This window comes from Lissotriton helveticus, chromosome 12 (assembly GCF_964261635.1).
Source record: "Lissotriton helveticus chromosome 12, aLisHel1.1, whole genome shotgun sequence".
NCBI classification, from domain to species: Eukaryota; Metazoa; Chordata; class Amphibia; order Caudata; family Salamandridae; genus Lissotriton; species Lissotriton helveticus.
In genome coordinates, this window is record NC_136073.1 from 259,431,508 (window position 1) to 259,448,187 (window position 16,680).

General features: G+C 46.5%; 1 protein-coding gene across 2 annotated transcripts in view; it reads left to right on the forward strand.

Moving 5' to 3' along the window:
- The window catches only part of WWP2 (WW domain containing E3 ubiquitin protein ligase 2), a 523,918-nt gene that overhangs the window by 186,808 nt on the left and 320,430 nt on the right, over positions 1 to 16,680 (forward strand). For both annotated transcript variants that reach the window (XM_078669521.1, XM_078669522.1), the window contains exon 4: positions 1 to 68. This exon is cut by the window's left edge and continues 20 nt beyond it. In XM_078669521.1, the coding sequence (XP_078525647.1) occupies positions 1 to 68 (68 nt within the window). The remainder of the gene's footprint in view (positions 69 to 16,680) is intronic.

Genomic DNA, 16,680 nt, shown 5'->3' on the forward strand with positions numbered 1-16,680 from the left:
ACCACCAATGGACTTGATGGAATGCTGAGTCCAGTCCTAGCCACAGCCAGTGTTCCAGTGGAAGCAAGGTAAGGCGCCTGACACTTGGCGAATGTACGGAGATGCAGAAATGTGCATGTCCACAGGCCTATATAATAGACTGATCATTTTACGATAATCCACTGACAGCAGAGCCTGGGACTACATAGAGGAAAACTGTTGGTTTTAGACTTAAAGAGAGGTTTATTGAATCCACATCCACCCACAGATTCATAGAAAATAAACTGCTGACGTTCATTTGTAATGTTTTGGCTGCATGAATTGAGTTTTAGTTGTCAACAATCTATCATGCTATGTTTTTATAACATTGAGTTATGTTTAGTGTGTCATACGATGATGTAGGGTCTGCATATGTATTGTATTGGTTCGTCTGTATTTTATCGTGTATTCAAATATTATGGCTTCATCCTAACTGCTGATATAATCATAGAAATCACCTATGCCAGGCTGTGGAATGCTGATCCTTCTCATCAACGCCATAGTTCAAGTGAGTCGATATTTAGAAAACAGCTTAAAACCTGGCTTTTTTAAGCTTAGTTCAACCCTCTTTTGATGTTTCTGTCAGTTTCCTCAGCCTTGGGAACCTACATTTGCATAATAATCAAAATTCATGCACTGCGGTCTAATTTCTAGGACATGTAACCCTCTTTGAAAAAATCAGCTCTTTATTATTTTATAGTACAGTATTAAATGATGAACTTAACAACATATTTATGAATATTTTATAGGAATTTTCAATTTTAGATGTCTTAGGCTTATCAACCATATCGCAGATGGCTGAAAATGCTGGTGCTATTGTCAGTTATATACTTTCCAGAGTAACAGGACTAGTTGGTTTAAATGGACCTTTAGAGAAGCAATTTAATCACCCAACTTTAGCTTCAGCTAAAAATGTGTGCATCTAATGTATGTCTGCCAATTAAGCTGTACTGTTGTATGAGATTGTGGTTCAGTTGGGACTACAGGAAGAATTAGTGGTGCTGGAGGTCTCCACAGAAAGCAGCACAGTCCAAAATAATACATTAGTCTTTCTATTTGTAAAGATATCGCCTTACCAGAGGATGGTAAATTACCTTAACAGACTGTAACATTTCTGGCACCAGCAGAGTTTCGCTCTTATACAATGTCTGTGCATATTTTTACATTTTCAGCTTAGAGTATGTTCTTTTTTTTCTTCTGAATATGTCTTGAGTAGGCAGTGAATGAGTGAGTAGAATGTGTTAGGACGGGAAGGTCACCTGTTTGGTAAACTTGCCATGAGTGCTTAACTACATGTGAAACTGGCAACCTGACTTTTACATTGGCCCTGGGATCTTGATAATCTAGCGTGTGCAAGGGGACCAATGCCTGTTACTGACAATATGAGGTCCAGGACCTGTTCTGAGACCTGGAGTGGTGAACCAAGCGTGTTCTTATAGTGGACATAGGACTAGTGCCCTTTTCCTGGGTTGAGCGCATAAAGCTGTGGTGGCAGACTACCATTTTATTTTATTTTTATAGTTGACCAGACCCATTATATGTGTCGGTGAGAGTGTGGTCTGCTGACCCCCTCTTGTGTAAAGTTCAGGTGTCATGCGAAACCCAGAACCTTGTGCATTCTCTCTCTGTTGATTGTGTGTGCATGTAGGGTATGTATTTTGTAATGTGTGGTGGTAAGACTGTGTGGGTGTGTCTTTGTCTAAGAGTTTATATGTAAAAAACAACAATGTCTCAACAGGTAATATTTATTGGCAATTAACAAAATGCAAAATAAATTGCTACAGAAGAGGCAAGCAGACAAAAACAATTCTTTAGGAAAAAGGCGATCTGTATTTAAGAGCTACAAATACAAATTGTGTTAGTTATATCAGCACTATTACATTGTATGTAGTTGTAATTGTGATTCTCATATTAACATGACTAGAGAATCTGGATTTCATTAAAGACACAGAGGCTGACTTTATGCATTATTCCTTTAATGCAGTCCAAGCAGCCGCTTACATCACAATATTAAAAGGTTCCAGAATAGAACAATAGCAACACATGAAAGGCATGAGCCATCAACAATCTGCCTCTTTTAAATGTGGAGGAAAATAAGTTCATGAAACTTGAAACATCAAAACGATCTTCTGATGAGCAGGATGAAGGAGAAGGAAGAATAAAGGTAAAACCAAAGGCCAGACGACACACAGTTAAGGAGCGTTACCTGAAAAGAGAAAGAAGTAAATATCTCTTGAATGTAAAAAATAGTGTCAAGCTTATCAAGCTAAAAGGAACAAGAGCTGAAACAAGTACTGTTAATAAAAAGTACAGTAATAAACTGTAACAAAAACAGCATTAAATCATTGTAAGGCCACCAAGGGGTGGGATGGGAGGGATAATGTCCGCCTCCGTGTCTTTAATGAAATCCAGATTCTCTAGTCATGTTAATATGAGAATCGCAATTTCATTACAAGAACGGAGGCTACATTATGCATGTTGGTAGCTTTGTAAAACAACATCAGACATATGTTCAATAGGCTTGCAATAATGACGTGCAAAGGTGCTAGCATTTGACCAGTCAGCAGCTTTGAGAATGTCGTGCAACTTACCTCCAGACCAGAGAGATTTACTGGCTATAGCACCCCTCTAAGGGAGTGAGCTTCACATTTCTTTAAGTCAATACCTGCTAAACTCATAACAGTTTTAACCCATCTAGCAATAGAGGTCGAGACTATGCCTTTGTGGGGTTTAACAAAGGATATAAGTAATCGGTTAACATCCTGAGGGCGAAGAGCAAACATTCTGCAAACATACTCTCTCATGCAGTCCACAACGCAAAGTTTTGGACATAAATCAAAACGTGGGTAAAAGACTAAATGAGACATAGTCTTTGTTCTTCTATAAATCTCAAATTTGACTCCGAACATGTTAAAAGATCTACTCGTAATCTCCAGGGCTTTGACATTAGAGACCCTTCTGCATGAGATTAGGCATAGTAGAGTAGCCAGCTTAATGGAAAGGTTTTTTAAAAAATTTATTGAGGAGAGTATTAATGTGGTACATAAACAAAGATGCGTAGTTCAGGTGTAGTAGAAGATCCCTCTTTATTAGCAGGTAGTTAGGTGGCAAGTTACAAGATAGGAAGATACAAGGAGAAAACCCCACCAGGAGAGAGCTACCAGCTCCTCTGCCTGAGATGACCAACTGACCATCTCACCACAGTGAGGCACTCAAACATTCCATGATGTCACAGGACATTCTGATAAAGTGTTAGAGAGGGAAAAGATATAGAAACCATTTACCACACATCCTCTTCCGTTAGCGAACAACAGCAAGTAAGAAGTTAAAGCGGAGCAGAAGGATCCAGAAGAGACTGTAGACACAAGAGCTAGTCAAGAAGACAATTTGAAAAGTAGGAAACTCAAGCGTGAAAGTAGAAACAAAGGGAAAATTAAAAGAGGCATGTAGAAAGATATTCATAAGATGCACAAATGGTCATGGTTGGACAAAACACAAGAATGCAAATTACATAACATGCCCATCCACCCTCCTTAATAAAACAAGGTAGCGATCCTGGTAAAGCAAGTAGGGTGTAACAACTAAATGACAAAATGTGTGCAGATGGAAGTAAGCACAATAAGAAGAACTAGCAACCTACACAGAAAAAAGGGAATGCATTGCAATAAAGACTAGTGCATGACGTGCACTAACAACCTCCCTTCCAAGGGTACACCTAGAAAGGCAACCTTTAAACTGTGGAACAAAACAACTCCCCATGAAAAGGGTACATCAGAGGATGCTAACGCCCCTGGAACAAAGAACACAGTAGCCACACACTGACAACTGTGACACAACTACACCAAGAGGTAGCGCTGACCACGCACTCCGTCTACCCAAGAAGAGTGATGCAACTTAGACAATCACAGACAACCTCCCCTAATAAAAGGGTACACAACGGAACAATGTAAAAGTTGTTCAACGCCATTTCGGTACACTAAAGGAAACTAATCCTTGAAACTTCTGAACATAGTAGTTACATGCTGACAACCTCCCCTAATGAAAGGGTACACCACGTTAAAAGTGTGCAACGTGACTTCTCCAAAGGGTAACAACATGATCCTAGGAAACAAAATTTTGGCACTGACTGGCCCCAAAATTTCCCCACAACTTCCCCTAAGTAAGGGTACACCATAGGGTACTAACCCTTAGAACATGAATGGGGCATTGATTAAACACAAACACCATAGCTGCCCAAGCAGGGTGAAACACAGGATACACACCCTATGAGACCAAGACTACAACATCCCCTATATATACATACAGGGTACACCATAAGGTACAACATCGCCCTAGTTTAAAAAAAAATTATGGCATTGACTAGCACCTCACCCTCCCCTAAATAAGGGTACACCCTAGGGTTAAGATGTTGCCTTAGGAAACCAAACTCCCTACAAAAGAGAACAACATAAAGTACTAGACCACCCAGAGTAAGTTCTGTGTAACTCTAGGTGTAGGTCAATGTAACCACCACGGCATGAGACACAATATGCAAAATACACAATGGGAAAAACACATGAAGAACTTCCCAATGAAAGATGGAACAATTCATTATGCTCAACACACACACCAACCCACCACAAACACTGATATACAAATAAGGTGAAGCATAAGCAAATGAAGAAAAAAAAACAAGAGTTTAGCTCCGGTGAGCGACTTCTCACCCGAGATCTTATAGCTAGGATTGTCCATAAGCTCCGATGAGTGACTTCACACCAGGAAACTAAGTGGGATGACGTGCAGGCAACCTCCAACCAAGACAAGAAGACAGCTGCAGGAGTTCGTCTAAAGTTGAGACATCCACAGTCCCTGCGCCAGCATTGGAGAGGAAGAGAAACTTAGTCAGAAGCGACGACTCCATAGTGACTCTGACAGTCCCAGAACAGGCACAAACGAAACTATGAGACGATATGCCAATATTGCTTGACGCATGTAACTTTATTGAAAATTACACTGTGGTTGGCAACGCTTTTGCGGGAAAAACTTCACACGAAGCTGCGGCAGACTGACAAGGTTATTGCAATTCCAACATGGCGGTACGTCTGCACGACGCACACCGAATGGCTCAAGGCACGTTGCTGCGTGAAGACTTCTGAGGGCAGTGAAAGCAAGAGGAACGAAGACAGACGTCATAGAGATATGACAGGGTGCCTCTCGTGAAGAGGTAAGATGTGCGCGGCTTGTGTGCATTTTTAAATTTAAACCTGTCATCTCAACGGTAATGGAGGGAAGGTAACTCATGCCTTCAAAGTTATACGTGCGCCCCGTGTACATTTCTAAATTGTGATTTGCCGGCACAACAGTGTTGAAGGAGCGGCCACTCATGCTTTTAACTGCGAGAAGCGCCAAGTCCCAATGAGACCAGACTTGTTTAAAACGTAATGGTTCAACTGCCTCAAAGTAAATGCACACAAAATACAATAAAGATGTCCTGCACACACCATCCATATGTAGATCGGCTTCCACACAGTCTAGTGTCGGCTCACGCTCTTGACAATGTCCTGAAGTACACAAATTAAGCCAGGAAAGAAAGCAGGAGAAACCTAACACTGTGGGAGAACACACACTTGAAAACGTAGATTAAAGAAGACTGTTGTGAGGGAGTGAAAACTGCTTGCGTCGAGACACTTCCATGAAAGCAGACAAAGGAAGTGCTAACAGGAGAAACGTGCCCACACAGTGGGAGAACACACTGGTCTCACCTGTTTCACAGTAGATGCAAAAAGGGCGAACTGTCACAGTACAAAAGCCGTAGAGAAGCAGTAGGGTGATCAGGCCAGCTGAAACTCAGACGCTTTTGTGGCTGGAGGCAGGCAAAGTCCAGATGACAGTAAGATGGCAGTTGGCTCCTCCACACAACAAACGCCCAGGGTACAGGCTGTCCAGAATGAAAAGGACGCTGGTGGGGTTTACTGGGCGTTGCTTTGATTCCTTGAAGTGACTAGTTTTCTTCTGTTTAGAGTTTTACTGGGTCCCAGAACAATCCTTGGTTTCCTTAAAGCTGAGTTACAATCCTCTTTCTGTGCAGCGTAGGTTAGTCCAAGAAACGTCGCCAAATTGTGGTACATAAACAAAGATGCGTAATTCAGGTGTAGTAGAAGATCCCTCTTTATTAGCAGGTAGTTAGGTGGCAAGTTACAAGATAGGAAGATACAAGGAGAAAACCCCACCAGGAGAGAGCTACCAGCTCCTCTGCCTGAGATGACCAACTGACCATCTCACCACAGTCAGGCACTCAAACATTCCATGATGTCACAGGACATTCTGATAAAGTGGTAGAGAGGGAAAAGATATAGAAACCATTTACCACAATTAACAGGCCAGTTATTGAAAAGATCAAGGATTAGTTTGACATCCCAAAGATTTCATATTTAGGTTTACGAGGTCTTCTTAAATTAATGCTTTTCATCACTCTACAAACAATGACTTTTTTACCTACCGTTTTATGAGATTGGTGTTGAGGGGTGCCATTGATGTGGCTGTCTTCTGCGGAATCTAGGATTCTGGCTAATGGTCCCAGTACGTCGAGAAGACAGTCTTGGCACCCTTTTAGGGATTTTTCCATCCCTTTTCTTGGATCACGTCCAAGTTTGAATAGGAATTTAATGAGTTCATGGTCCATATTGGGGGTATAGCGGCTTTTATCCTCAGTAGTAGGTCTAGCGCATTAAGCTCATGGGATGTTACGAGTGTCCCTTTCTAAGAGGTTTCTCATCCATTTTTTTAATGAATTTTGCGACATGGTCCTGAGGGAACCACTCAGAACTTCTAGGATGTTTCAGATTTAATGGGGAAAACATTTCTTCCCCTAAGGGGGTCAAGGATAATGTCCTTAGAGAATGATGGGAGCTCCTCTTATGGATTGTAAAATTCTTGATCATCTTCACCAAGATCAAGGACATACTCATAATTGCGACAGAAGAGGCAAGCAGACAAAAACAATTCTTTAGGAAAAAGGCCAGCTGTATTTAAGAGCTACAAATACAAATTGTGTTAGTTATATCAGCACTATTACATTGTATGTAGTTGTAATCCAAAGAAACTGTGCAGAAGGTGCTCTTGTAAAGGTGAATGGCGCAAGTGAACAGATGAAAAAGTGGAAAGAACCAGTGAAAAGGCGCAATAGTATTTACAATTGGTTACAAACCATTGGTAATTAGAACACAATAAATGAAGGACATGTTGAGAACCAAAGCACATCAAGGAATATCCTGAATGGTCAACGGCGTTTCAACCCTAGGTGAATTTCAGGTCTTCATTAGGAATGGATTACATATAATTCTGTAGTGCTAATTGATTACGTAGATAGTGTAAGCATTCAATACAGTCAATCCATGACTATGGGTCCACTATGCTGAAGCTGAAGGGTTGAGTAAGCTCTGGCCAGTCAAACATGCAACAATTCAGTCATAGTACCAAGTAATGGTCCCAAAGTTGTGGGCTCAGTTGTTCAAATCCAGGGTGAGCTCTTCCAAAATGGAAAATGCTCCACGGAATGAGGTCTGTGTCTGTAGACGTAACAGGATCCAGAGACGGTCCAACAATGTGGGCTTGATTAGTCTAGTCCAGGGCAAGTCTGTGCCATATGAGCTCTCCCAAAGGGAATATGCTCAGCAGAACTAAATCCATATCTCTAGACATGCAGTTGATTGCGCCTGTTGTGAATGATCCTGCTTGGAGAAGGCTTGGTGCTACCTGTTGTGAGAAGGATCAGCTGGAGAAGAAACAACACAAACCAGTACTGAAGATTGTGATTACGGATCCACATCCATTGCCTGGAAAATGTGTATAACAGTGGGATCCAAACCATCCCACTTTGTTTCAGGTCCAAGATCTTCTTGACCAAGGAGGGTAGTGTTCTGCAGAGTACTGGGACTGCTGTGCTGTGTAGCCAGAACTGGTGTCTATCTAACAGCCAGTCTCCCGGAGGTGAGGGGACATTACCCAAGTCTACAGTTTCTACTGGAGCAACTGATGGTTTGCCTAGTGCCTAGAATCCTGGCTGCCTCCTGAGAGAGAGAGAAGGAGTTTGTCTGGCACTGCAGGAGGATAGGTTGTCCAGGAAGAGTAGCCCAGTGTGTTCCTGGCAGAGAAGGTAAACTGCCTGAGTGAGTTTGCAAAGCCTGGAATGACTTGTGCTGAGGATGGGTCTCCTAGTCTCTCACAGTGGTTTACATTGACAACTTCACATAAAAGACTGCTCGAATTTGACAATCTATGTGTCCTTCTGGCAGCCATTGTAGGCTGTGTTTTGGTGCTGCTGTCACCATCAGCATGAGAACCTGTGACGCTGTTGAAGGAAATCCGAAAGGCCTAGGAAGGCTGCTACTGCCTAGAACACACACTCTGAACCATCAGCTTGGTGGAGGCTTAGCTGCCTTGCCATAAAACGTATTAATCGGCCAGTGGAAGGCTGCATCTGCAGAAGATGCCATGATGTGGGATCATCCAATTTACCCCCTCACCTACATACTACTGTATCGCGATCCTCCGCCTTTATCCTAAACAAAGAATCTGCAACGTGCTAACTCGAGTGCAAGGACTTTATTTATTTATTTATTTATATTCTTGTAGCGCGCCTGAATCAGCCCCGAAGGGGTATCTCCGCGCGTAGCTTCTGAATGAGTCGAATGCTTATTGAAAGGGCAGGCAAAGTGAGGGGAAAAGTGAATTAATCTTGGGTAAATAGGAATGTTTTTAATTTTTTTCCTAAAAGAGAGTAAATTGGAGATGTGTCTCAGTTGTGGAGGGAGGGAGTTCCATAGTAGGGGGCCTTTGAAAGATGGTGCTCGGCCACCTTGTCTCGCTCTGGTAATTTTGGGTACATGCATCAACATGGTATTACTGGAGCGCAAAGCACGTCCAGGAGAGTAGAGAGCAAAAATGTCTTTTAAGTATTTAGGACCGGACCCATAGATGCATTTATGCATTATGCAGCAAAGTTTAAAATTGACCCGTTTTTGCACTGGAAGCCAGTGAAGGTACGAAAGGAGGGGGCGTGACGGGGTACGGGGGGGAGCATTCAAGATGAGTCTAGCAGCGGTGTTCTGTACCACCTGCAGTTTACAAATTTGTTCTTGATTAGCGGAGATGAATAGACCATTGCAATAGTCTATCCGCCCGAGTACTAGTGCCTGTACCAGCGTTTTCCTGTGGATGTCTGGCAGGAAGGGGAAAATGCGCCGTAAGAGACCAATTATTCGGAAACATGTTCCCGTGACTTGACTGACATGGTCTTTTAAAATCAGTGTTTGGTCCAGGCGTACTCCCAAATTTTTGATGGTCTGTTTGGGCACAGGAACAGGTCCTAGCTCAAGTGGCCACCAATCCGGAGACCAGAGCAGGGTGGCCCCTCCAAATAACATGACTTCGGTTTTAGTCACGTTGCATTGGAGGAAGTTCTGGGCCATCCAACCTGCCACGGCTCTCATGCCATTGACTTGAGACAGTTTGTCCCCACATCACCGAAGGTGGGTAAGAATGAGTGAACTGATTGCGCTGTGGGGAACGTAATCTGCATATGTCCATTATTCATGTTTGTCAAAGTCTACTGGGAAATATAACTAATAGAGTTGCCCAAGCAAGAAAGAACACTGGACATACTTCAGGATGGGCACCCAGTGTACATACAGTCCTCCCAGGTAGCATGCATCCAAATTGATAAAGACCACTGGTTATAGATAGCAAAGACCTCTTACCACTATAAATCACACACACTACATGTATACGAGAAAGCAGTATTTTAGCCATACCCACTCTATTGATAATCCAACTCCATCAGAAAACAAACTCCGCTCTGTGACAGAATATCAAATCCGAGAGTCCCCTACAACAAGGTGCACACATAAATAACTCTTGCAATAAATAAAAATCAAAAATCGTATAGTTAAAAACTAAAGGTTACGTAAAAATGTCCTAATGAATTTTCTAATATGTGACAGGAAAAAAGAGCGTAGTTATAGTCAAAAGAATACTGCACCTATTAACATAATTATGACATTTTGGTTTAAATCTTTATTCTTCAATGTTGGATTTCAATCCATAGAGTTGATTTACTTCCGGATGGTGTTTCACCGGACAGCTCTCATTTCTCTGTGATATCAATCCTTACTATTATTGATCTCCAGTCTCCGAACAGTTGCCCCATTCTCTGTACCACTTGAAATTAACTCTTATTTCAGCTAATACCGTCCTCCGTACCTGAGCACTTCATCTCTTATTTCCACTTTTCTGATAGTCTCTCGCACAGACAATATTACTTATGCTTGCATTCTGCTGTGAAAACCAACATTTCTCCTTTTCTCTACACCTGGAAATTGTTTCCTGAAATATATAGTAGATTGGGTTGAGTTTGTATTTCCAGGGATAGAGACACGTCAGTAGCATCATCAGTGAAAGAGTAATTCATGGCAGGGTACTTTTGAATTTCAGAATATCCAGCGATGTATAGATGCATGGAGATTCTGCATCCATGGCCCTGCTGACCTCCAGGTATGATAAACAGATTAGCCAGTTAAAGTTGATTTTTTAGATGGATACATTTGTGAGTGAGGTAACAGAACTTAAATGGTATCCTCGCTTCCAAGGGTAGCCAATTTAGGTCTCTCAGAATCAGGGTAATGTGATCAAATTTCTTCTTGGAAGTGATGAGCCTGGCTTTGGACTGTTGAGCAGGGTGAGAGAGGTCTAAGGAACACCAACCAACATCCCATTTATTAAATCCAAGCAGGATATATATACCTTGTGTACTGATTTCTATTTTTTTAAACGCTTGGTGGGTGAATAAAGTTTAGTCAAATTTCATTCACATTTGCCAAATTGGGCAGGAGCTAGCCCTGTCTCCGATTTGTAGTGCTACATTCTTATATTAATGTTTTTGAAGCATTCGTCCGGAGTAGCTTGTATCAATATTTTTATTTATATGTGTGGTAATTAAAACCATTACAAGTTTAGAATAGCAAATACAATATCACATACTGGGGCCTTAAATACAGAAGCTGAAAACAGATTACCCACATTCAATCAATCAATCAGGAAGCCCGATCTGAACTTACCTGGTCTCGTTGAAATCTTACTGGGGACACTTGCAACAGTCTTGCTTACGGAGCAATACACCTGTTGGTAGGCGCGAGGCGCCGGAGATCCGCCATTGCTGCTCGCCTGCCATGGAACCACAAATCCCAGCGTTCTGTGCGGCGCGCACGTCGCGCACCTCACCGTGCGCCAGGAGGCCCTCAAAAGGGGGCCAGGGCTCCCGCAGCGCGGGACACGCACGGGCCAAGGGCGGGCCTGTCCGCGCCGGTCAAAGACAGGACAAGGCTGGGCCGGGCCCACTCTCTTGGCCCCTACTTGTAATATTCTGCGGTGAGACAAATTTGGTCTGGACTGTTGTCTAGCAAACCTATTGAGTGGGTTGCTTGCTGCAGTGCATTGTGGATTATTCAGTGGTGTCATTGTTATATGACAGGGAGCTAGGTATTACACGAGTGTTTGGGTGTTAATCTCCAGTGGGTACAGGGGGTAAACTCTGAGTGTTTATCAAGGGGAGAAGGAAGACTCAAGTTTGTCAAGAGGGGACGCGGGTTGCCACCAGGGCTAATGTTACAACTATGGACGACTTCCTGATAAGAGCTGCTTCTGTGATTGATAGGGAAATTAAATTAGTTAACAGGCGTTGTTGGAAATGGGATCCCCGGCTGGCCAGGGCTTTCGCCAAAGTCAGTCAGAGACCACCACCCCCAAGTCAGGGCAAGGGAGTTACACGCCAAGATAACCCCTACTCACCCTCTAGGTAACGTGGCGCGAGCAGCAAGGCTAAACTTGGAGGCGATGTAAGTTAAGTATTTGCGCACGCACCCCAGCAACAACAACCAAAGGCCCACCACAAAGGAAACTCCACACAAGGTTATATAAAAATAGCCTTTGTATTACACCAAAACACATTAGATAAAACACACACTTTACAATGTGCCAGAGGCACGGGCAGAATTTACAAGGGATTATTTACAAGACAGGGCCACCTGGACCACTGTCAGGAATCAGAAGTAACACTTTCAGAAATAATACTTTTGCATGTAAAATCACTGTAGCACACAATAGCACACAACCAGTAATCACTGGTAACCAGGACCTCACTAGCACCACCTGTACTAGGGAGAAAACAACCACCTATGTATTACAATACCTGTAGGGGTGTAAGAGGAAAACACATGATGCAATGCATAACAACATTCATTCAGAGGTGTAAAGGCACATGACGCATAAACAATACATTCAGAGGTGCATAGAAAGTACAACTGCGCCAAACTCACGTAAGTCACCACCTGTGACTGTCCCTAGGCCAACTGGCCTCTCTGGGGCTAGGACGCCCTGTGTCCAATGTCAGGGGGGGCCTAAACGTAGCAGTTGCCCACAAAGTGCTGGGCAACTGGTGCAGGGAAATTAGGGCAACGTTGGAGCCTCTCTGGCTCAAGAACCACCACTGTGGCACTGCAGAGCCTCTCTGGGCTCACAAAACGAATGGCCCTCTCAGAGCCTCTCTGGGCTCTTAAAGCAAGAAAATGTCCCCTCTGAGCCTCTCAGGCTCAAACACAACTGTGGCACCTTTTTGTGGTAGTCCCCCCTCTGGGGGACTCGAGGACAATGGCCCACGCTAGCTAGGAGCCCCGCTCGGGAGACTCGCTGTGCCTAAAATGCCCCTGGAGCCTCGTGGCTCTACACAACTATAGCGCTTCGTTGGAATCCCTCACGGGGGACTCTGCACTTAAAGGACACTGCCCCCAGACTGGTGGAGCCTCGACAGGCTCAAAAACGATCTAGATGCCCCAGGAGCCTCTCAGGGGCTTTAGCACCCCAAGGCCATAAAGCTAGCACAGCACAGGGGGGGCGCGACCTCGCTCCCCCCTCCCGCTCCCCCAGCCGGTTTTCCACTCACCGGCTCTCTGTGGACAGGTGCTGCAGCTCCTCCTCGAGGGCTCCCGCTCCTCGGCTTCCTCAGAACGGGCGGGGCTCTCCTCTTCACACAGGAGCCTCGCTCCCTGCAGCACTTCTCCCGGGGCTCTCCCTTCACATGGGAGCCCCGGCAGGCAGCAGCTTCCGCCTGCCTCTCTGTCCTGCCCCCGGCCTGCCTGACTTCCGGGTCGCGGCTGTGGGGGCGGGACTTCCGTCGGCCTGCTTTCTGATTGGCCGGCCAGAGAGGTGCTTCCGGGTCGCCGTGGGCAGAGCGGCGGCCCGAGGGAAGCTCGTCTTGTAGTGGCAATCCGGGGGTGATAAATCACGCAAATATGCGGCGTGGGCAGCCGCTAGAGCAGCAAGAATGCAGGGTGGGCACCTGCCTTACGAAAGCGCTCCCAAGCGCCTCGGGGTCAATATAAAGCGCTCTCCAGCGCTAGTGGGCACAAACCCCAGCGCTCCCAGCGCTAGGACGAAACAAAGCGCTCTCAAGCGCTAGAGGGAAAAGCCAAGCGCTCCTAGCGCTATAAATCAGGAAAGGACCCAGCAAAAGTCCTTGTAGGCAGGTAAGGGGCAAAGCTGGGCCCAGAGCCAGCACACTGGGTCTCCAGGCAGGGAGACACCCCAAGTGGCGGTCCTCTGGCCCAGCAGCAACAGCCCCCTCAGGATCCTGGAAGAGAACAACTTCTGTGGGGACACAGCCCCATTTTTATACAGTGCATGCCTTTGTTCAAGGGTGTAGAGTGGGGGCGGAACCAGTCGCAGCTGGTTCTTGAGTACTCTGTTTACCTCAACCACCCTCTCTATTCACTGGCAGGGCTTGGGTCATTAGACACACCACAGGGGGGCGGAGCCAGCATTGTGTGGGGAAAACCCAGCCCATCCAGGACACAGGTACACTCCTCCCACACATCACTCATGCTAATCTCCCACTCACCACCGGGCAGACCCATCCAGACTTCCTGGAGCCTGGCATGCCAGCCAGCTCCAGCCAATCACACGCCAGCACCCTCACAGCACACGTACAGCCATGTCTAGAAATGGCGCTTCGCTACTAGACACATACATGCTGCATACACCGTTGCGCAGCATTCACTCACACGAGTTCACACATACCAGACTCAAGCCTGTACACCCCACGCATCAGGAACTACCAGGGACACATACATTCCCCATGCATTCCTATGGGCGGGCAGGCCTAGCTCAGCACATGCACTCATCAGAGTGCGCACGCACTTTCCACTGGGACACAGTGAAAGTGCGCACAATCCAACAATCACCATCTCCAGGTCACCATTTCAAGCAAAAAGTCTAGGGGTGAACCTGCCCTAAGGGCCAAAGTCCAACATAACCCCCTTCCAGCCAAAACGCAGGGGAGACCAATCACCACCGTGATGGACTTCCCTGCTTGGGGCGATAGAACACAGACGCGGGCCCACAACTGCAGGGACACCCTCCTGTTCTACGCCACGGTGAACCCATGGGATTCCTTCTAAACACACTGTCTGGACCAACTGGGCTACCCCACTGGTACTCCCAAGTTGTCCGCGGCCAGGACCAGGCCCTGGGCCACCCAGGTGCCACTGGTCCATGCCAATTCGCAGAGCGGGGGGTAGTAACCCCTGGCAAATAGGAGCCATTTTCCACTCTTCCTGTCTGCAAGACAGGACTAGACTGCCACTGGTACTCCAGCCTAGGGCCTACAACCTCAGGCGGACCAGGAGTCTCGGGGAAGGCTCTCCTCCCCCTACCTCTTCTCCTAGGGTTCCTCCTCCCTCTGCGAGGGGTACCCCTAGAACGCCATTCCAACCCAGGACTTATCCACTCAGGTTGCACCGGGGTCAGAGGTGGGCTCTCCCACCCTCTGCACCCCCTTCCAGAGGTCTGCCCTCTCCCACCTGGAGAAGTTCCTCTGGAAGAAGAACCGGTCAGGACACTGGTTACAGTCGTCCTACCCTTCAGGTCAGGCCGATCCTGAACCTGGCCTTCCAACCTCTGGTCTAAAACCTTCGGTGGAACAATTGCCTGGCACTCCAGGACTTCTGGGGACTTACACTCCATCCCCCTGAGGCTAACAAATGTCACATCTGTTGTGTGACTGTCTGTCTGGCGCAGATCTCCCGCCCTCTGTCCACCTGACAGTGCGTGAAGATCCCCCAGACCAGAAGTGTTGTTACCATGGTCACTACACGGGAACCTAGCCCAACTGGGTAGTCCCTGACCCACTGGTCCTTCCACTGGGGAACTCCCCCAATCACTCCTCACTCTGGACTCCTGTACCCTCCCTACCGGAGCGGTACTGCCAGACTCTAGAACCACAGGAGCTCTGGTTACAGACACTCCAGGTCCTCTACTCACTAGGAGATCCTCCTCAAGTGGACTAACAGGACAGCCTAGGTCCCCAACCTGGTGTTCCCTCAAGAAACCATCCAAGTCCTGAGGCAGGGCTTCGGGCGTCTGGGGAACCTCGGTCTCCCCCTCACTCCTGCTCCACTGAGCCAGGCAGTGAGCCCCTACACCCTCCTCGCTATCCTGGGACCTAGCTGGGCTACACTGAGCCTCTTCCACCACGCTGGGCTGGAAGATACCTGAACCACTTCTTTTGGACTCACTCCCTAATGACTCTAGAGAACCTCTGGTCCCTTCCCAGCGGTCTGCTTCCTCTGCCAGCTCACATGGTTCAGACAATCCACACCCTAACAGGTGTTGGCGCAACCCTGGTGAACAACAACTGAGCAACTGCTCTCTGAGAAACATATCGAGCAATAGGTCCCAATCACATTTCGTGGGCTCCCGTACCCAATCACACAGGGCTCTACAACAGTCATCCTCAAAGTCTTCCCAAGACTGATGAGACGGTTTCCTAAGGTTCCTAAACCTCAACCTATTCTCCTCCTCTGGGGAAACAGGAACCATACTCTGGGAACTGGGACTTTCTAGACTGAGATTTAAATAGCTGCCACCACTGGACCCAACCCTCCCTGGGGGATCCAGAAACTCAACACTGCGCGCAGGGGATAGTCTACCCTCCAGAGCTACTTCGCCTCTGGTGGAGGCCCTCTCAGCCTCCTCTATCCTTTCCTGCGCTAAGACCCTCTCGGTCTCTAGCTGTTGCTTCTTAACCTCCAGCTGTTGCTTTCTAATGCCCAGCTGTGCCATAGCCTGGGCATGCTCCAACCTGAGCCTCTCTAAAGCCAGCTGGTGCTCCCTTTCTCTCCTCCTATCTTCCAGCTCCTCTGGGGACAGGGAAAGGGATGAGGCGCTGCCTCCTAAACTGGACCCAGCAAGGGACTCCCTATCTATGGGGTCCTCACTCTCTGCTGGCGTCCCTGTGCTGTCATCTTCTTCCTCCTCCTCAGACTCTTCAGGGCTCCCCTCTGACCCACCACCCTCATGGTGTGAGACCCGGGCCCTCTCCTCACTGTGCTCTCGCTCCCAGTCATCCTTCTGCCATTGGATCAGGTTGCCCTTAAGTTGGGACTGGGTGTCTGACTCATTCACTGCAATGTCTCTCTCTTCGCAAAACTCTCTCAGTTCATGCAAAAACAGACCCCAGACATTAAAAGCAGACTCCATCTTGGCAGGATGATCACAGACACGTGCAACACAGGGGACTGAACAATCTGAAGTAAGAGGACACAATTCCAAAACTTCAACAATCTCCTTATCAAA